Source organism: Thunnus maccoyii, chromosome 8 (genome assembly GCF_910596095.1).
Source record: "Thunnus maccoyii chromosome 8, fThuMac1.1, whole genome shotgun sequence".
NCBI classification, from domain to species: Eukaryota; Metazoa; Chordata; class Actinopteri; order Scombriformes; family Scombridae; genus Thunnus; species Thunnus maccoyii.
In genome coordinates this window covers 27,522,161-27,545,415 of record NC_056540.1, presented here as the reverse complement: position 1 = coordinate 27,545,415, position 23,255 = coordinate 27,522,161, and the positions used below count along the sequence as shown (strand labels likewise).

The 23,255-nt window shown below is 37.2% G+C and overlaps 1 protein-coding gene and 1 long non-coding RNA gene across 3 annotated transcripts; one reads left to right on the top strand and one right to left on the bottom strand.

The window, feature by feature from the left end:
• Positions 1–292: 292 nt before the first annotated feature.
• On the bottom strand, positions 293–3,763 carry LOC121901473 (putative nuclease HARBI1). The gene is made up of 3 exons (XM_042418265.1): positions 3,751–3,763; positions 492–1,222; positions 293–393 (listed from the first exon to the last, which is right to left on the bottom strand). Exons 1-2 carry the CDS (start codon positions 3,761–3,763, stop codon positions 582–584), a joined length of 654 nt encoding a protein of 217 aa, XP_042274199.1. The 3' UTR covers positions 293–393; positions 492–581.
• Positions 3,764–14,524: 10,761 nt separating this feature from the next.
• On the top strand, positions 14,525–17,868 carry LOC121902112. Of its 2 annotated transcripts, none has more exons than XR_006097466.1 (4): positions 14,525–15,444; positions 15,962–16,011; positions 16,311–16,340; positions 16,497–17,868. It is a non-coding gene; the product is annotated as an uncharacterized LOC121902112 (long non-coding RNA). The 2 variants fall into 2 exon arrangements; XR_006097467.1 differs by having other exon boundaries at positions 15,962–16,156.
• The last annotated feature ends 5,387 nt before the right edge of the window (positions 17,869–23,255 follow it).

Below are 23,255 nucleotides of genomic sequence, written 5' to 3'. Positions count from 1 at the left end.
TGGTAGAATAGATCCACTTCTGCAAGCTGTACTCCAATAAGGGGAACAAGAAGAGGGCAGATACACACGCCTTGAGGCTCAGAATGAGAGGGTAATTCAATTATTTGAAAGAATGTTTGAGAAAATATTAATCTTTTTTTTGTATCCAATGGAGATGAATTCATTTTGAAGGTTGTTTTTTTTTTTTTTTTTGTTATTAGTGATCAAATAATATGTCCACAGACAGACTTTTCTTTTGCCTTTGTCCAAATATTTTGAGATGAACCCAAAAAAATAAGACAACATTGCAACTATTTATATGTGTTCCAGTTATAAATAATCATGGTCCAGCAGCTGCTGGGCTGGTGCAGAGATGTGGCCTGCCAGTGTGCTTCCCCTTGCTGCACCACTGACCTATGAGAGAAAGAGAGAAGACATATTATTCTCGATTAGAGAAAATAAAAAGTCACACTATAGGTGGTTAAAAAAGACAGTAATGATGATCCCCAGACCTTGCACCACTGACTGCAACAGCACAAGGGGCTTGATCCACATTGTCCCTCCATGTGTCCTGTACAATGTCCCCAAAGCCCGAGCAGATGTTATGGAGGGCTGCACAGCAGGTTATTATTGGAAGTACAAATGTAGGGTCCACCTCCAGGGCCTTGAAGAAAATGCTGTAGCACCTTGTTTTCATCATGCCAAAGTGGTTCGCTATAGAGTGTTAGGATGCAGACTGGCTGCTCCATGCAGGGGTACCCACCATCCCCTACAAGGAAGTAACCTGCAGGAGGGTACAACAGATCTGTGTGGAAAGAGCTGTTTTTGAGCACTCTTGTGTAGTGGACTGATCCTGGGTATCCTGCGAAATTATCTAAAAACTCGCCACTACTGTCACAGACTGCCTGGAGCTGGATGGAATGAAACAGCTTCCTGTTCAGATAGTCTTTCGAGGCAGGACCTGCAGGTGCCTTGATCCTTATGTGGCACCCATCAATTGCACCCACATAGGTTTTAAAGGCACCTTGCTGTGCTAGTGCAGCAAAGCCTTGTCCAACCACATCCAACTCATGGGGCTTGGGGAATTGGATACAGCGTTTCCTCTTGTCCTCTATCTTCTGAGCCACCTCATGGACAGCACGGAAGATGCTGGTCTTTGGAACAGCAAAGGCACAGCAAACCACACTGTAGGATGCCCCATGAGCCAGCCAATAAAGGAAGATGAGAATCTCCAGCTCAGGTTCTCAGCCATGGGTCTTGTCAGTGCATACTTGTGCCATCAACATATTCACAGCACCATGTGTGAGCCAGAAATCCATCTTCAGGTCATCCACACCATCAAAATACAACTACAGCAATGGTACTGAAGTGTCCACTACAGTATAACGGATAGGTCTGGAAAGACAGAATAAAATCAATATGATGCCACTGACATAGTTAGAATCTATGACAGTGGTCATTAGTACCTGCTTTCCTTTCATTTTTGAAATTAGAAAGCAACATATTGTAGCCTTGTTCCAGTGGGAAAAATAAATGTCACCATCTTACATGCTTTTGAATAATAAGTAAACTATAACACATTACATTACATTCATTTAGCAGATGCTTTTACTCAAAGTGACTTACAATCTGGGCTTGACAGCACCTGCCAAATGCGGGTAGAATTCAGCAGTGGTGTGTAACACTTCTGAGGATATAAACCTCTCTCTCTCTCTCTCTCACACACACACACACACACACACAGCTAGCTGAATCAGGAAACAACTGAATAGACAAAAAGAATTTGCTCTATATTGCAGAGATTTCTTCTATTTGTATTATTTACTGTTGTTGTCAATAAATATTTAAATATACAAAGTTTTTCTCTATTTAGGTTTTTTCAGTTTAGTTTTTATCTTTTCAATTAATCTTCTACACCCCTGCACCACTTTTATTATATGCAATACAAAGCTACTCTTTTTAAGTCTTTGTCTTAATCGGTTGCATGTTTTCATACAAAAGGATCTTTGCGCACAACCTTATCAGAGCTGAATATTTGATGACTATAGTGTTATACATTTTATGTAGTTGTTATTTGGGTGTTTACAGTGGTCATTTACATTTAAAGGATTGTAAATCTAGTTCTTCAAATAAATTGTAGCACACCCTATTCAATTTTAATAAAATAAAATGTAATTTCCCAACAACATAATTGTGGCTTGTGAAAATGCTGAGTGGCTAGTTACTTTGGAAAACCACTAGCCACAGTGGCTGGTGAGCAAAAAAAGTTAATGTCCAGCTCTGCATACAGCTTCATGTTACTACATAATCTCATTGATTACACCTGGAATTAATCATAATCTAACTCATTGCAATTACTATACACTTGAATTACTGTAACACAGTTAGGATGTTGGCTATATAGTTTTCCCTAATATAACTAATTATTTCCAATATTGTAGGGGAGAACAGGGTTGGTTGTCACATTCATTGAGATGTAGCTCCCTAGAGGGCACTGTTAAGACATTTTCAGAATAGGGGTCAGAGGTCAACTACAAGGTCATTTCAGGAGGTAACACACTTGATATTGAAGTGAGAGAATATCCGGTATGCGGTATTTCTCTTCTAGGCTTTTACACAATGGGTTTATAATAAAGCAATTATTACCATTAAAAAGTATGAGGAGAGAGCTATTGTTTAGATAATTTTTTTCTTAGCCACATGTGGTTGTTAGCTTTGCCGGTAGCAAAAAAAAAAACCCAGTTGGGGATTCTTGTCACATTCTCTTCGTGGTTGGTTGTCACATTTTTGAACATTCAACACGAAATTAAACTTTTTAAATTCATTTTCATTTTGCCTCCATTTTTTAAAAAAAATCCCCATTAAAATAACACAGGGACAACCAACCCCACAATAGGGGATGGTGGATTATGAGCCTATTTACCAAATGCCGATGTGGGCCTAATGTAATCATGAACTGAAATGGGAAATGGCACAATAAAGCGCTGTGCATAACTGCAGACGATCCATTGTGGCTACTGACTACAAGGGCAAGTGCATTCCATTTAAATCCAGCACTCATTGCCCACCCACTTTCCCTCTTCCTTTCCAAGTGGCCTCCGTGTGACGTATGTTATTACGTAATACCAAGGGCTGAGGGGAATTTGAACTGCTAATGAAACACATTCCCTAATAAAGACTGAGTGTTGTTGCTGTACTCAACATGTTCCACTTGGTGTTGCCAAAGCTCCATCAAACCATCCTGCATTTAAAGTCTACCCAACAACAGGACTGAGGTCTGTTCCTACTGAGGGCTCAGGACAACTTTGCTGAGTGTAGCCAAGAATCCATACATTTGTTCATGTTCCAGGATTTTAACGGCACTCCAGGTTTTACTCAGCTAAATCATGCAGATAACTCAGGAAACCTGCTGCGTGAAAAAGGCACGTCATGTCAGGCTTTGAATCAAAAACATACATAGTGATGAATACAGAGCAGACAGATCAAATCCAGACTATATATTAAGTGAATTGATTACATAAAGCTTAAATGTTTAATGTTCAAAATCCCGGTAAAGAAGGAGGAAAAGAACAGATCTAAAATATTGTATTTACAGTTGCATTTACAGTTTCTGTTAATCCAACATTAATATTCACCTGCTTAATGAGCAGGTAAACATTAATCAACAGTGTAATTGTCCTAGAGAGAAGACATAGCTGCTAATAATATACTCTACACATTAAGAAAAAAGATCAATGCCAAGATACTTGTTCACCATTTTTTTCACATTACCTTCCATGACCATTTTCATAATCTTTATGAAGCAAATTCCTACCTTTCCCACAATGTTTAGCTTTTTAAAAAACCTCAAAGGAGTAGAGAAGAGGGTGCATGTATCTGTGAATGTATGAGCTTATAAAGAGCGACACAGTCTTTGAATACCAGGACATTTGTATGATCATGGCTGCACCTCATCTTTAAAACACAAGTTGTCCTCTAGCTGCGTTGCATTCTGGTCTACTGAGGGCTTATCTCTGCCTCTTAAATGAATGTCTCCCAGTATGATCATTTAATGGCAGCAGAAAATCGTAGCTCTTAAAATGAAGCTTGCTCTGTTATATCAAGGGACTGACAACAAAACATGATGTTTAGGTTTGATCACTGCTATTTGTTACAGATGCACAGACTATTTGGTTGTGATTTCATAAAATTATCTTTTGCCTGTTATCAACAGGGCCCAGTTCTTCGTACGTGGATAACCAAGTTATCCAGATTATGACGATTTGACATGAGTCTGGATATTTTGGATCTTCAAAGCTGTCTGGAATCTGGAACTGTTGTCATAGCAACAAGTCCTTGGCCCAAACCTGCTAGAGTGCAAGCTTATTGACAGTTAGCTGGATCATGACCAAGATGTTTTATGGTGAACCCCACACATGAACTCATTTTCAGAGAAGATATAAACTCACCTAAAACATTCTTACTGTTAAGGGACCAATGGAGTCAGGACATATGGCATTTAATTTGACATTTGAACACTAAAACTTGATTAATTGTATAACTCACTTTGCTGAAAGTTGTTTAAGCAATTGAAGGTGCAGTGTGCAGGATTTAGTGGCATCTAGCGGTGAGGTTGCAGATTGCAACAAACTGAATACCCCTCGCCTTCTCCTCCCAAGCATGTAGGAGAACCTACAGTGGCCACAAAAACCACAAAAAACTCAAAAGGCCCTCTCTAGAGACAGTGTTTGGTTTGTCTGTTCTAGGCTCCCATAGAAGCACAGCAGTACAACATAGCGGGCTCCGTGGAAGAGGACCCGCTCCCTCACTAATTAAAACATACTTACTGAATACTGAATATTATTATATTCCATTTCTGCCAAGTCTGTTCTGTTAGATGCCACTAAATTCTACACACTGCACCTTTAAAAGGTACTTTCTTAAGTTTTTAAAGGTTTCATTGAGTGTGATGAAAGTGTGGAAACAGTACAAATATTGTGGAGCAAAATGTAGAACAAAATAACAGCAGTAACAATGCAAGGCCTCATTCTTCGTACGTGGATAACCAAGTTATCCCGATAACAATAATGACGATTTGACATGAGTGTGGGTTTTTTTGGTCGTTCGAAGAAACTGACTTTTCACCTCCCCAGTAAAGGTGTCAGGTTTGATACCTTGCAGGCTATCACAATGGCTCAAACAACCTCAAGGACCCCAGCTGTATCCACACACCCAAACACATCCAACCCTTTCTCCTTCTTTCTCTGTCTCTGGAGGGATTCTTTGGTTGAATCCAGATGTCCGGACTTCACCGCACTTGCAGACTTGCAGACTTTGTGGGCGCATTCCCAGGAAGTCTGCTAGTGCTAAAGGCTGTCTGAACCCACAATTCAACAAGTCCTCAAAGACCCTGCCAGCGGGGGCCGCTTGGGGTGCAGACTTCACCAGACTTAGCTCGGAAAATTACCCATAATCCCACAGCAACAGGCTATAAAGTGATGATGTAAAGAATACTAATAATTATTATTATCAATAATAAAAAACAACAACAACAACAACAACAACAACAATAATAATAATAATAATAATAATAATAATAATAATAATAATAATAATAATAATCTGTGTAAAATATTTACTTTTCATGACTTTTTTCACTTTTGTTGTGATGTAGGGAGGTATAATATACACACAGAATAATAGGCCTATGGGCTTAATAACTTGGATTTCTTTATTATAATCTGCTGAACTAGACAGGCAAAGGTTGGTGTTTGTCCATGTACAATGTGAAGGTCCTCAGTTGAGAATTGAATGTGAATATAATAGCTCTGTTTAGCAGTTCATGTAAAGGGAAAATCTCGCTGAGCATTCTGACCAGATTTGTTGAGTGCAAAGCAGCAGAGCGGCACATATCAGAACCATTAAGAACCATTCAGAAAAACACTTTGAAATGAGTTTACAGGGTCAAGAATTTCAATTTATCTCTGTGGAAGCACTTGAGGTTTTAAGTTCGTCTCAGAGTGCATTTTTCTCCCCTTGTGGCCCATCGCCCTTGCAGACTTGATTTGATGACGGTGAACACATCACGGTACATACAACTGAAGTCCACAAGGGCTTTGGCCACAGGTCCGGAGGGTACATGTTTGAATTCAGCCTTCGATATGGATGTAGAACACATTCTACCATAAAAATGACTGTATTCCTCTGAAGTTATATCATTATATTAGTCCCTTTCTTTAAGCTAAGTTTGGATAATGTGAATTAAGAATTCAATCATTTTGTAAGCCAGATAATGCGGATCACAAAGTCTTTTTACATCAGAAGAGTCCAACTTTGGTCGCTCTACTGTAAAGATTGACCAAATTAATCTTAATGTAAGTGCCTTGAATTGCTGTGTAACCATACTACCCTTCAGTGCTCTAGCAGAAATAGTATGCATGTTTATGTATCTGCATTTATTTTTATTGTGTTGTTCTAACCTTTATATTTACTATAATATTGGACATTTCTGTGTTCGATAGTTAAAATAGTGAGGATTGTTTAATGTGGAAATCTTAATGGTTAATCAATGAGAAAGCAGGTCTGTTTAGGTAATTTGCTATAGTTTATTGAAACTGAAATTGCTGTTCAACCTTTTGTATGAGGAATTAATTTTGATAGAAATAGTAAAGGACTATGGTAGTACAGAACATAGTCATTGTGTAGCCAGATTAAGTATTTTTTAACATTTACTGTTTTTCATTGAATGTTGGGTGATATATGCTACCAGGTAATTCAGGTCTTACGATCTCTTGTACATGAGCCATGGTGAATTAGTGGAAATGTGAAATGCAGTACTGTTAATATAAGATGTTAAACACTAAATTGAATTTCAGTTAATCAAAGAAAGACTATGGTGTCTTCTAGACAAAGGATTTAGGTGTGTCACTTTTTTTTAGTGCAGAAAATTGGCCCTCCTCCCAAAACGCCCTGCCAGCTCTGAACAGATAAAACCGACTGACACCAAAATCCCTTCTTACTTCTGATCCCTTGGGAGAGTGTCCCTGAGTGCTTCCGCCATCTTTTGTTTCTGCATCTTTTGCATCTGGGAGTCAGCTGAGATCAACATGCTAAGTCACTGCTGGGTCATCTGAGGACACCACAGTGAAAAGTAGGCTGAATCCTTTCCTGCTGGTTTCCTGCCTTGTGGTCAAGAGTTGGTGTCGTTAATTCTCTGAATCTTATTGCAAATCTTTAAGGAAGTGATTAGTTTTACCTTCACGTTCAGCAATCCAACAGTTATCACATGTCACTATCCTTCATCAATGCTAAGCAATCCATTTCAACTTGCCATACAAAATTTCATTGCATTCACCCTATTTGATTTTCCCAATACCTGTTCATGTTATTACCTCATTTATTCATTAGTTAACCCATTTAGTCATAAATAAATTGTCATTTATCTCCAAGTTGTTGCCTATGAAAGTTTCTTTAAAGCAGAGTACTACAGGTCAATGTGCTTGAGAACTTATGGCTTCAGTTTATGAGATTCAATAATTGATTAAATGATTTCCTCCAGATTAAAGGAGGTGATGCCCCTTTTTATCATAACGAGTGTAAATTTAATAACCAAAGTAGATATAATCGCTACATCTCACTTTCTAATATTTATAATGAAAGAATGTTGATGTAATTATGATTGTAGGTAAGAACGTGCAGGTTAGTGACAAATCATTATGATCCATTGGTGTAATTATTATCCTTTAATTTTATAGTTAGTTACCTATACTCATATGTGAAAAAATATACAACAAAATGAAAGTTTATGCAAAAAGGAATTTAGTTTGAGATACTCTGAGCAAAAGACATAAACCCAACTAAAAGATTCTGACTGTTAAAAGACCAGTGGAGCCAGGACATATGACATTTAATTTGACATTTGAAACACTAAAATCTATTAAGTTATTAACTGCAGAACTCACTTGTTGAAACATGTTAAAGCAAATATAGCAGCTTTTTGGGATGCTTTAATAAAGTTATATTTTCATAACAGACATATAATTATCATAAAAGTCCCTTGTATGTTCAGTGAGAAGAACTGTACCAATCATGCACCCAGTATCACTCGCAATGTGACCACATTCACTGGTAATATCTAATCGTTTAACAGTGATGAAAGTGTGAGGACAGTAGAGACATTGTGGAGCACAATGTAAAACCAAATAATAGCATTAACAATGCAGGAACACACATAAAATCAGACTTAAGTCCATGAATATATTGTCCCAGTGCATGCTGGGAGGGTTCCCAACACATCTACCTCATTTAACGGCAATCACACGATCAGCAATCAGCCAATTATATGAATGCTGATCATGGTTTCAACTCATTCTGCCTTCGCTGGACTGTACAGACTGGGATTTTTCAGGACTGCTACCACCAGTCTGGATGAGTACACAGAGGCTGTGACATTATACATCAGCTTCTGTGAGGACAGCTGTGTACCATCATGCACCAGGGTTAGAGGGATAGTTACAACAATGACAAACCCTGGTTTACAGCTTAACTCAGACAGCTAAGGTTGGAAAAAGAGGAAGCATTTAGGAGTGGGGACAAGGACTTTAAAGAGTCTAAATAGAAGTTTAGCAAGGTGGTAAGAGACGCTGTAACAACTGTACTTGCAGAAACATCAACAGCAGTTCTCAGAAAACAACTCTGCCTCTGTCTGGAAGGGCCTCAAACAGATCACCAACTTCAAACTGAAAGGCCCCCACTCCAGTAACGACTCATGTCTGGCCAACAACCTGAATGAGTTCTACTGTCGATCTGAAACACAAAAGGACAGTCCTGACACATACCCCCTGACTCCAGCTATCATCTCCAGCTCCCTGCAACAGGGGGCCAGGCCACTGCTCAACCGGCCACCTCAGAGCCCCCCCTGTTCCCCAACCACAACAAGACTCTCCATCCTGGAGAGGGATGTTAACAGGCTGTTCAAGAGACAGAACCCCTGCAAAGTAGACAGAGCAGAGTTTGTCTCTCCCTCCACCCTGAAGCATTGCACTGACCAGCTATCTCCAGTGTTCACAGACATCTTTCAACACCTCACTGGCAACATGCCACGCACCAGCCTGCTTCAAGTCTTCCACCATTATCCCCATCCCCCCAAAAATAAGCTCTGCAGAACTTCAAGACTACAGACCCATCACCTTTGACCTCTGTGGTCATGAAGTCCTTTGAGTGCCTTGTGCTGTCCCACCTCAAAAGCATCACAGACCCACTCCTGGAAACCCTAAAGTTCGCCAACAGAAACAACAGTTCCGTGGACACTGCAATAAACAATAAACACTGCCCTCCACTTCGTCCTCCACACTGTAAAAAAAAAAAAAATCGTAAAAAAACGGTAAAAAGTCTGGCAGCAAAAGTTGCCAAACACTTATCATCAATTAACAGTAACAGACCTTTAGTCATTCTACAGAGATTTATTTTAAAAATACAGATATTTACTTTGGACATTGTCTGCATTTTTACAGTCCAACCATTGTAAAATAAAAAGAAAATCTCATCACAAAACATCGCTAGAATGTTAAACAAATGTATAAATCTGCATAAAAAATGAAAAAGATTGCAGAACTACCTTAAAATCACCTAATTTCAATGAAGACTCTTGTTTTCATACAGTAATCTTTGTTAAATTCATAGGATTATTCAATTCATCCACAAGAACTCCCCATAAAAATACAGATTTCTGGATGTTAAAACACAGAAAAATTATGTAAAATTACATTCAAATTACCCTCCTTTAACACCCATTAACAGTATCTTGAGAGCTTTAAGCTTTTATTTTATGTGATTATCTATTTACAGTAAATCCTTGGTAAATGTTGGTTTTATACTGTACAAAAAAATAAGATCATGTAATAATAGTTTACAAAAACATAATTTTGATAATCATTACTTTATATAAACATTATTTGACAGTAATTACCAGCAACTCTGCAATATATTTACAGACTTTTCCCATAAATGTATGGGGTATACATTATATAAACAATTTTCGACAATAATTAAAATCAATGCTTTAATATATATACAGGCTTTTCCCATTAATGTATGGGGTTTACTTTATATAAACATTATTTAATAGTATTTAAAAGCAACTATCCAATATATCTACATACATTTCCCCATTAATGTATGGGGTTCTGAATGTACAAAAACCAGAAGGTCTATATAAAAGTTCCTTTATATCAGTTTCTTTAAAACTGAATAAATATATACATTTTTCTACTGACATTTTACAATATTGTGCAATCCATTCAATGCAGATCCCCATTTGAGATGTATGAGATTTCAAGATGTTTAATAACCAGAATGTATCATAAAATGACCTTTTACTGCTTGCTTTACAAAGTAATTCACTATTTTTACAGTGTTATCCTTAAAGTTTCAAAATTGATAAACCAATAAACAGCCATATTGAATTATAATGTGGGTCTGAAGCTGATCAACCCAATAAGAGCTCAAACGGAATACTTTACTAGAATGTATTTATTTTTTTCTCATTCAGATTACTTCAACAGACATCAATGGAAGCAAAAACAGTTTTGTACATTGTGTCAGTACAATGTCCCATCCCATCCCATGCTTTAAGATGGTTCAAAATTTTAGTGAACATGAAAAAATGTCTCCCAAATCCAAAAATTATTTTGCTACAATTCAAATTTGTGATGTCATCTGATAATGTATGGAGCTTTTCCAAAAACAAGGAATTGAGAAAGATGTTATAGATGACACTAAGAACACCCAGGGGGATGTTCTGAGTATACGGTAGAGTAGCAAATCAACTATAATTTGGGATGTCAACATAAAACTAAAGAATATTATGCAGGTTGATTAACTTTATAAATTAACTTCACATTAATTAACTAAGTAAACAAAAATAAATAATCTGATCTGACATGTTTTCCAGGATCTAGTGTTCATAATTTTGTGTTTTATGCAGTATTAATGTTTGCGGATATGTTGTATGACTTCTGCTACCAGGTTGTGCCTTTGAGTAAGGTAAGAGTTTTGAAGCAGAAGTAGTAGAAGAAGAGGAATTTCCTCCAGTTGCAGTAGTTAGCACAATGCTAGTGGGTTTTAACAGCAGCAAAAATATGCTGGTGGACTGTAAGCTACATATACTGCTTTGTTGTGGTTGTAAAGTGCACACAAAAAACAAACAAACTGCAAGTTATACTACAGCTCAGCATCGGCCTGAGTCTCTGTCTGCAACACATGACTATTTTGGTATATTTACTCACCAAATGGAAAATCCACCTGCATTTGGCGTTTGCACAACGAAACATAGTATTCTATTTAATGATCACTTTTTTCTGCTGTGGACTATGTAGACTAATACATCCATTAATTTAGAACACTGAAATTTCTTCAAACGTCAAGCATCATCAAGGAAAAATACCATCTTGTTTGCCTGATCTTGAAGGATTGCATTTGTCACACAGTTGGTTAGAGAGAAGGAGAGACCATTCTGCTGTGGTTGAGTTACATTGACTTTGAACTAGTGAGGGACTGCGAACAGAATAATGAAGCTCTGTCATGAAAAGCTGTCAATTCATAAGCTGTCTTGTCTGAATCAGAAACAGTCTGATAATATTAGGCTTGAGAGAAAATCAGCGCAGGTATGGGAAAATGCTTTCAACAAGCTTTGAGCTCAATCCTATCTTGCTTTGTTTTCTAGGTCCTACTAGACATTGTCTTTAAAGCCTGGGTTGTGGACACTGCACTAGAAGTCATCCTATCATGTCTCAAAATGTTAACTGTTCATGCTCAATATCTACAATAATGCATATAGGCGATTCAGCTAAATAAAAACTGTCAAGTCTTTTCGAGTCATCTGCCTCAAGTCAAAGTCAAGTCGAGTCTTATCAGTGTTAGTCAACCAAGTTGCAAGTCCTAAAATTTGCGACTCACGTCAAGAGGCAGATTGAAAGTCACCCACTTCCTTTCAGAATTCCAACGATGGCTGTGATCCTCTGCAGTGAGCCTCAGCAAGCCTTGTACTGAGAATACAAAAACAACAAATATGTATCATGCTCTTAAAAGTGCCTGCACACCAACAGGTGGCAACGTTGTTGCCTGTATTTTTTTCAATGTACACACAATGGCAACTTTGGCAATTACCCTCAAAGCAGCGGCAGAGGGGAGCCATGAGGCCGCTGCTCTTAAGGAGAGCAGTTTTCCGCTTGAACAGAAATTGGGCATGATAAAACTTTGCCTCTTTTAGTGCAAGGACATTAAGGGTTTAAAAAGGTCTGAAATTAAGGCTGGGGGCAGATCAAGCTGTTCTTTAAATGTGATCAACAAAATCTTAAAACCATTTGTAAAACTGACTGGTATCCTGTGTTGGGATGCTTAATTTGGAGTGATGTAGTAGCCTCTACATTTGGAACCAGTTAAAACTCTGGTGCAGTATTTTGCACAAGCTTTAGGCAAGAGAATGTTTTTCAGTTTTTGACTTGCAATACAGTGATTGAATTATGCAGAATATACAGTTTAAAATAAAAAACAAACAACAAATATACACATGTATGTATATCCATGCTTCACTGACGCATAAGGTTGGGAAAAAAATAGACTTGAAGCTTAAAAGAACGGAGCAGCAGAAAAGCAGGTCCATCTCCCATGCAGCATATGCACTAGGTCTGTCACTTTTTCCCAAAATAAAGTTCGAATGAATTCACAGTGCTATGGAATTCGTTCATATTATATAGAACATTAACATTATGTAATTTATAGGCAAAAAATAGAAAGTTAGGCGAGGTTGTGTAGCTGCTGGTGGTCTGATTCTTTAGCCTTGCTTGGGTGAGAAGCTAACAGGTGACTCCATTTGTTGTTGTGGTAACTTTACTGTTAAGTAGTTGCTTCATACAAAGTCAGCAAACAGCCTTATCTTTATTGATAATTTTGCCATTGATAAAGTAAAATCCAAAATGTTTACAAACAGCGCTTCTGAGGTGCGTTAGTGTTGACATGATCTGAGTTTCCTACAATTTTCATGGCGCTCTCTCTACCTAGCCCTATGTAATGCAACAGTTCCAACGTGACAGTGCGGTTTAGCCACTGATCTATATAATGAGTGAGCTAGTGCGCACACCAGGTAAACAGATAGTAGGCCTGGGTCATGCAGTGTAACACCCAGATGCAGTTCCTTAAACTCCACTTGGCTTTCCCCTGGCTGAGAACGCCCTCCTGCAGGGTGGTGAGGCTGGATATGATCATGGGGATGTTGAGGCCCAGAACCTTCCAATAACTGTGCATGGGAAAACCATGCCAGTGATGCAAAACAACTCAGGAAGACATTGGGGGATGAAAAATTCAAATAATTATCATGATTAAAATACTTAATTTATCAATAAATTTGTGACACATTGATATACTAACATTACATTAAAACATACATATTAGGAGTTGTGCTATTATTTTCCAAGTGTATTCCAACTGTATGTCTAACCCTAACCCCAACTACGGATTGTTTCAGCTGCTGCCATCTGGTAAATGGTACAACAGCCTCAAAGTCTGGACTAGCAGGCTCCAAGACAGTTTTTTCCACCAGACAACCAGACTTATGAAAAATGATCACTAATTGCCTGTCTACACGTTACACACACACACACACACAAACACACACTCACACAGCACTTTACACACACTACACTATATATATCACTACCACACTGTAAATCTTACTCCATTGTGTTTCTTTTTTAAATGCTATATTGCTGTTACTGTGCCGTTATAACACTATTTGATTGTTATTATTGTTAGTTGTTGCTGCAGCAAAGTCGAGGAACACAGACACCAACTCTAACTTAGTTAGTAGGCAGCAGGTTACTGGTAACGTATTTACTTCTAGCAGTAAATAGGAGCAGCTGGACGGTCTGATGTTTCTTTAATTAATAGTATCCGTAACTCATCAAGCTAACTGGCTAAACTTATTAACACTAGTATAATAGCTGTCATTTTAAGTCTTTCTCAGGTCACAACTTGCCACAGCTTTTTATTTAATGGACAGAATAGGAGCTTAACATGTTACTGGTCAACTGACAAATGTAACTTATTTAACATTACTATGACTGATATGAGATTCTGATTCAAGGCTAACCTTAATAGCTTCATTAGGACTGGCATAATGTTATGTTATCTGAAGCCACACAGACTTAGTTAATGCATACAAAAAGCTAATGCTAACGTTAGCACTGCTGACTCCACATACATTTTAAAATTCTGACACTTATGCAACGTCAACGCTTTAGTTATGTCAAGTTGTAGCAAGCGTTGAATGCTACTATCTTACTTTCCCTTTCTGCTGCCCTTGGTGTTAGCTCAACTCATGACAAGTTCAGTTGATATCTCTCTTTATATGAAACCTCATATGAAGAAAATCAAAATGATTACCTAACCTTTAGTGAAAGGTGAATGTGAATCATCAACCTTAAATCAACAGGCTTGGGAAATGACTTGCGTCACTTTATCCAGAGAAACTGTCTCTGTAGTCTCTGCGCCTCAGACAGAGATCAACAAAGTGCGCATAGATTCAAACAATTGAATGCTGCGCAGTCATTGGATGAATCACACTGGGTGGATCTGCCCCCAGAACTCAAACAATATCATTGGTTTCAGCATCGATTCATCCAATGATTGTGCAACATTCATTTGAATCTGCGTGCACTTTCTTGATCTGTCTGAAGCCAAGAGACTATATACATTTTCTTTGTTCACATTTCTATGTTTTTTCAACTATTTTAAGGTCTTACATCCCTTCACCTAGTGTTCTGTTCATTTTCTTATATGAATAGATAATGGGCGACAAGCAAATCTCTTCATTTGCATGTAATACAATTTAAAAAATTAAATTAAATCCTAAAGGGTTTTGGATCATGAAGACCATTGACAAGATAAGAAACAAGAAAAATGAAACATATCTTCAACCCTTTCTGGCTTTGTACAATTATTTACCGTTTTACTGTGAAATAAAGTTTTACCTGTGAGGAAGCTTTGCCAGAGTGTCAAAGAAGGTGATAAGAGACAGAGGACCAAATGAAATCAAGCAAAACAAACTTACCTTAACACAGCTAGCTGACATCCTCTTTTGTTTATGCTCTCTCCCAAACTAACATCTCTCCCTTTAAATAGGCCCTGAAATCTATCTAGGCAGAACCATATTTATATCAGGGGTGTCCTTTCCCTGATACCAACAACTGGTGTATGACAATGTCACTTGTATCAGTTAACATTGTTTACACACACATCGACAACAGCATTGTTCCTTACCATAAAACAAAATAAGTACAAATAACATAAAAACAAAACCAAACATTTAACTAAATAAAATAAACTCCCCTATACTTGGTCTAACTCATGACATCACTGGTGATGTCAGCAAGATCTTTAAATCAGGAAGTGGTCCAGTGCCTGCCCTTTTGTCTCCTGGCCGCATGGTGGGTGAGTATATGTTACAACCTAAGCTAATCTATAACTCAAGAAACAATTAATAATGCACTTAAATACTTTTTTGTATTGACTAAACCATAAATGCAGATGTAAATGTAACAAAACAATGCTAAACGCAAACAGAACCCAGGGCAGTATGTGACAGCAATGTGACTGGTTAAACAAACAAATGACAAGTATGACAAGAAATACAAAGTGTAATGGGTGGTCTCCAAAATGATGGTCTCATCCACTTTTTCACAGCCTCTAAAAACTATTCAGATAAAACAATCCTAGAACTACTTTCCTCCTTTGATCTTAAGATTTGATATATTTGATACTGAAATAGTCAAAACTGAGTTTTTTTAACCAGGAAAAATTATGCTAAATAGTTTGGTTTTGGATATAAATAGCTTGACTCAACCAGTGAATACTGAACTGTGTTACTATTGAACATACTGTATGTTTGTATGCTAAGTCCTTAATATATTTCAAGTTAACATCTGTTGTCATTTATCTTTCCTCTTAGGCTGAAGTGGAACATGAGCGCTGAGGTTCCTTGAGCTTCAAAGAAACTCGGTATGATGTATGCTGAAATACTGTTGGTGCTTGAATGTTCAATTTTATTAGCCATGTACCCGACAGTTCCCCCACACTACTGCTCCAGTAACTGGTTGCCTCATCTGGAGTGGATACTGGCCTTTAACTTGAAACTTTTTTATTGGTGAGTGATTTCAAACAATTATATAAAATTAACTTTATCAATTTAACATTGTAGCTCTACTTCACCCTGCCCATGTTACATTTGACCTTTTTACTTGACTGTTATTTTGTAAACTAATCAAAAGTTCATATTCATGTGTTTTGTGCACATCTAGGACTAAATCACCTGACTCACATGAAAGCAGGTATTGTATTTATAAGTCAGATAGATAAATAGTTACATTTTGTATTTAAAAAGTCACTTAAGCATTTCATTGTGAAGTCCTTGTTAACTGGAATAATTAGCAATTAGGACTGTAACACGAATTATTTCATATTTTTTGTTAACTCTGTTCCCACAGGATCAAATTGTCTGAGTGACATTGCCCTTTGTACAGCAATCAGAGGTATGTTTTAAATTTGGTTTTCTCTGCATCAGAAGTGGTATATTTGTATTGAATTATTCAAGAATATGTAGACTCAGTGCTTTTTATGTACTGAGCTATTACCAGAATGAAAATCTGTTTGAACCCTGTTCAGACCAAAAATGGTCTGTATTAGTGTTGGCATGTTGCTTCAGGTAGCAGTGAGATGATGAAATATGATACAAGAAGTCCAGTTTGAGGGATAGATCATTGCGTTTTGAGACTATTCAGATGCCAAAACACTGCATAGCACTTTATAATACTTCAAGTCAGTATTTTACAACCCTGGCAAGTTTGTAAAGTCTGGAAACATGACCACTAACATTGTCATATACATAATTCTCAAATACTGGCTTGGGCAACTATGGTTGTTTAAAAAAAAAAAATAGAACCATCATAACTATATTCTTTTTTGGAAATTACATTGGTGGAACTGTTACACTGTTTTGTGCTTGATGTCTGTGTGATGTATAATTATTTGTGTAATAATTATTACTTTTTCATTTTCAGTCTAGGAACAAAATGTTCATGAACATGAGATGCACTCTGGCCCTTCGTAGCCATCCGGTGTATCAGTGCGAGGGGTCTCTGAGACCAAGACTAGCAACGTAACTTCTCAGTGCACTCACAGAAATGTCAATAACTATCAGTACAATGTTGACATAACATATTGTATGGGAAACAAACTTGAAATTTAAGTTGATTCAAGGATAGGTTTGTACTTTTTCAAGTCTATCTCAATATAATATTCAAATGTCAAATGTATGATGACAAAGTTATTAGTGCGCGGAAATTATTCGTCCTATCTCCATAATAACCGTAAAGCAGTCCCTTCCTATCAGGTAGGATGAATCTCTAACCAGTCTGCAGAATTACATTGAGCGTGTTTTGCCAGTTATCAAGTGACTGCACATGATCACAGCTAATGGAGGCTACTGTCCAGTGAGAGCTTGATTCTAACTGATGCTACCTGGATGAGATGTCCCAAACAGATTTACTGCACAATAGTTGATGCTTCATATGATGCGCACTGTCTGTGTAGATTAGTCACTGCATAGATACCTATCTATAGATGCTTGTTTTTTGTCTAGCTGTCAACATATCCGCATTTCTATTTATTTTGGAGACATTGAGTGTACAAACCTATCGATGAGAAGGTTCACACAGTGCGACACCTGCTGGTCATTTTTTGTAACTACTTTTGGCATGCTTGCTGTTGGTTCTATGCCATTGATCTCTGTATTTATTGAGAGCTCATAGTACCCTATTACCCCACTAGAACACTGCGCTCCCAGAATGCAGGCTTACTGGTGGTTCCTACAGTCTCCAAAAGTAGAATGGGAGGCAGCTCTCAGGCTCCTCTCTTGTGGAACCATCTTCCAGATTCGGTCCGGTGGGGCAGACACCCTCTCTACGTTTAAGAGTAGGCTTAAAAGTTTCCTTTTTGATAAAGCTTATAGTTAGGACTGACCAAGCTCGCCTTGGACCAGCCCTTAGTTATGCTGCTATAGGCCTAGACTGCTGGGGGACTTCCACTGATGCACTGAGCTCCTCTCCATATGTATGTATTCATTTACCATTAATGCATGTTACTAACTTGACTCCTTCCCCAGAGTTCTTTGTGCTTTCTCGTTCGCAGGAAACCCCATGGACCGCGCTGACATGGGGATGTCCTTCTCCTGCTGTTGCTGCTGTTTGTTGTTGCTAGTCATGTATCTATTGTTATTGTTGTTGCTGTTGTTGTTCTGCTTCTCTGCCCCACTGTGTACAGTATTGTAAATAACTTTGCAAATATATTTAACAGCCCAGTTTCTGTAGGGGTGGATAGCATTTTCATTTTAATATCTTTCCTCCGGTTTCTGTTAAGTTAGGAGTTATGTCAGTGATTTGTATTTTTGTTTCTTTATGTTTAAATAGGTAATTTTAGGTTGATTAGCTTTAGTTCCCTTTTGTTTGTTGTTTTGCCCTTAACTCATCCTGAAACCACAACTATGAAATAAACATTTAAAGGCTGTAAAATCCCTTGTTGCTGCTGTTTCTTGGGAGCTGGGGAGAGGGAGTGTCATTTTCCTGTTGTGCTAGGGTTTCTCCCAGGCCAAGTCATAACAATATTTTTTTTAAATTTTTCTGCTTCTCCCAGTTTAAAGGCCCCTAAAGATAGACCCACAGACGTCTTTTTGCCTATTTTGCTTGATTAGACCTCTACTTAGGAGTGTGTGGGCCTGTATAGACTGTCTTTGATTGACATCTCCCCTAAAGAAGTAAAACACATTTCCAATCCACTGGCAATAGAGATATGAACTTATATTCAGACTATACAATATATATCTAAAAAACACAGCAGTAGAGAGGACAAAAGAGTCACTAAGTTTCATTCAGCGTATTCTGCTCATTCATCATTCACCACAGTTGGATCACTCATTCAGCATATAGCAGGTTTAAGTGTTTAGTGTGTTCATAATGGAAAAGTGACAAAATTGACTTTTGATTGATTTTTGTGTGTGCTATTGATGGATAATATTCTCCCACAATGCAATGCACAAAACAAATTGAGGGAGCTACAGTACTGGACAAAATGAACAGTAATAGTGGATGGTGATGAGACAGCTCCAGGAACATCTAAGAAAACAAAAAATAACAATTAAATTTTTGAAATAAATACTGTAAAACAATGTGGACAGTGTTTTCTTGTATGAAAGCAGTATACTATAAAGATTAGAAGATACTGTACTATATACTGTACATAGAATAGACTGCTTCAACCAAGGTCTTCTCTCAATCTCTCAATCAATGCACCATATATACAGTAACCTCAAATGTCATGCACAGTAGATTGCACAGTCCCAGGCTAAATCAGTCCACTGCATTGTAAAAATGCTCAATTTTCAATTGCAATAATGTAATTAATTGCACAGTCTGAGTCATTTCATTTCCTTTAAAGTGCAACTGCATGTTTTATCCTATAACACCAGAAGGTCAAAGTCTGCACAGTGGAACTCAAACATCTAAGTGAAGGAACGAGAAGAAAAAAATATTTAAAGTGGATGGGGACTTAATTATAACTTAATGGTGTCTCAAAATCATACAGTCAAGTGTACAAAAGTGTATTTCAGTATATTTGTAATTGCACTAATTATATATATAATCAATAGGTTAAGTACCCCCACCCCTCACCGTGGGGGGTATCGGTAAATATTAAATGAGAATTTAATTTAAGTATATGGTAAGTTTTAAAATTACTTTCTGTACCATAAAATGAGGGTTACATGATAACATGATAATGTCACATTGTTATGAGTAATATTTTGGTCTTTTAATTTTCTGATTAATTTGTCTCTGTTTTTAAGCTCTTGACCATTTCAGATGCAATCATAAATCTTAAGATGTTTTGTGACAGGTTGAAAAGCAAATTTCAATGAGTTCCAGCCAAGCGATATGACCACACAAGCAGTGCGACATTGCTTACACAAGTCTTGATGTGAAATGAAATGAGAAATGAAAAATACCTCTTCATTTCTAAATTAAAATGAACAGAAATTATATATTTCCATGGTAACAAACAGCTTAGCGACAATGAATTGTTAATGTTTAATGTTTCTGTTTGTTTGTTTGTTTTGAATTGAATTGCAAATATCCATATATATGATACAGATGAACCCTCCACCCACCCAACTTGTTTTTCAGAAATTGATCTTTTTCAATAATGCAATTGGAAATCTTTGACATACAATATTTTTTTGTTTCCTAAATAGTATTATTTATGTGGGATACAGAGTATACTTTACAGAAAGAGGTTTCTCCCTTTTCCCCCCATTAAAGGGGAGTTTTTTGGGAGTTTTTTCCTAATTTGAATAGATGGTCTAAAGTTTGTAATTTCATTCTAATGTAATTCCACAGACTGTTTTTTACCTTCTTTTTTCCTTCCTTTCCATATGACAAAATACATTCTTGGCTGACTTGAATGGGGACAAAATCATTTAATTGTGCCGCTCTTCTAGACTTTCAAATGTTTGGACCAAATGGATCAAATTCTGATAGTGAAATGACTCATTTTGCAGGGGTTGCAAAATGTATCCACCATTGTACAGCCACAACAGTAGCAACAGAGTAGTCTGCGGCGGAGCCTATGTAAGCAAGTGTCAACCATGTTTTTCTAATTACTCTCATTGCCAGAAGGGGGAGACAAAAGTCCCACAGTTGGGCTTTAACTGCACGAATACATATTTTTTGAAGGTATATCAACTGTATACAATCTGTAACAATTATTGCATTGATTGATCCAACTATACTTAGAAGAGCCCTTGCTTGTGGGTTGTCTTGTTGAACTGTGGAGTGGCTGAGGCCATGCAGTGAGAGTTCATGTTCAGCCTGGTTGAAAGGCTCCTACAGTGCTTAAACAGGCATGGTTGGTCCTACCTGTCTCAGCACTGCTATTAACCCCTCTTCAAATAACTGCTAAGCTAAATACAAGTCCTACTCTATTGCTAGGAGTTGGCAGACCACTATACCAACATCTATGATTTATTCATGTCTACATAATAACAAAGAGGCAAGGGACATAATTATCAATGTCAATCATTAAGAGATATTTCAGTCTCAACAGCCAGGATGGAACATAGGATACAACAAACATACATTTTGTGACCATTTGATTTTGATATGTAGCCCCAACACCAATATGCTGTGCATCAAGACCTAAATACAATAGCTCTCTTTAGCCTCAAATAGCCTATAAGTGGAAGGTTCTGATGGCAGAGTACACACAATATATAAAATACATCCCTCTGAAGAAGAGTGTCAGTATATTGGATAGTTACTTGTAATTACTGTAAAATACTGTTTATATACAGTAAGTCTCATACATTAATTGGAAAAGTCTGTTGATATATTGGATAGTTGCTTGTAATTACTTTCAAATAATGTTTATATTAGGTAATGATTATTAAAATTATGTTTTTGTAAGCCATTTTCGCATGATCCTATTTTTTGTATAAAACCAACCATTTAACAGGAATTTACATTAAATAGATGAGACAATCACATACAATTAAAGCCTAAAGCTCTCAAGATACCATTAATGGGTGTTAAAGGAGGATAATTTGAATATAATTTTACATAATCTTTTTGTGTTTTACATCTAGAAATACGTGTTTTGATGGGGCAGTCTTAAGGATAAATTGGATAATTCTTTGAATTTACAAAAGAATACTGTGTAAAACAAGCCTTTATTTAAATTAAGTAATTTTAAGGTATTTCTTCAATGTTTTTCATTTTTTTGTGCAGATTTATACATTTGTTTAACATTCTAGCAATATTTTATATTTTTTTTATTCTTCTTTTACAACAGTGGGACTATAAAAATGCAGATAATGTCTAAAGTAAATATTTGTATTTTAAAAAAAAAAAAAAAAATCTCTGTAGAATAACAAAAGGGTTTTTTTTTGTTTTTTTTTAACCATTATTTGATGGTAAGTGTTTGGCAACTTTTGCTGCCAGACTTTTTACCATTTTTCTACTTTTCTTTTTATTTTTTTTATTTATTTATTTTTTTAACATTTTTTTTTTTTTTACATTAAATTTAAAGTTTTGCTGTAAAAAAAAAGTTGCCTTAATTTTACATGTAGTAATAGATGTGTATTTTTTGTATTTTTACATAGAATTCAATGTAATTTAACATTCAAAACCCTTAAGTAATTGAATAATCCTGTTAAAAAAAACTATAATATTTTATTATATTAATTTACAGATTGCAGCCTTTATTTTATGGTGAATATTTTAATAAAAATAATTTACTGTGTTTTTATGGCATTTACATTGTTTTACTTACATTGTTTTACTTACTTACATTGTCTTACTGTCTGCCAGGAAGCAGCATGTGAAGCTGGGAAAACACGTTTTTGACTTCTCCCTGTATACAAACAGCTGCACCTCCAGTCACCAGTCAGTCAAGCTCATGAAGTTTGCAGATGACACCATCTTCATTGCGCTTATCTCTGGTGGGGGTGAGTCTGCCGATTGACCATCAGGTGTCCTGATGTGGCCAAAACAACTTGGCGCTCAACGCTCTGAAGACAGTGGAGATGTTTGTGGACTTCAGAAATAGTCCAGCCCCACCTGCCCCTATCACCCTGTGTGACTCTCCAGTCGACACTGTGGAGTTCTTCTGCTTCCTGGGAGCCATCATCACCCAGGACCTTAAGTGGAAGCAGAATATAAGCTCCCTCATCAAGAAGGCTCAGCAGAAGATGTACTTCCTGCGCTAGCTGAAGAAGTTCAACCTGCCAAAGCCAATGATGATGTACTTATACACTGCCATCAAGTCCATCCCCACCTCTCTCATTACCATCTGGTACACTGCTGCCACTGCCAAGGACAAGGGCAGACTGCAGTGTATTATTCGCTCTGCTGAGAGGGTGACTGCCTGCAACCTGCCATCCCTCCAGGACCTGCACGCCTCCAGGACACTGAGGCGAGCAGGAAAGATTGTGACCGACCATTCCCACCGTGGACATAAACTTTTTCGAACACTCCCCAAGAGGCTCCCCAAGAGGCTGAGGTCTATCTTCACCAAAACCTCATGCCACAAGAACAGTTTCTTCCCGACTGCAGCCAGCCTCATCAACAAGGCCCAGGATTAATGTGAAATCCATAATCTTATATCACACATCTGTGAACTCATCACATCTAACATGGCAC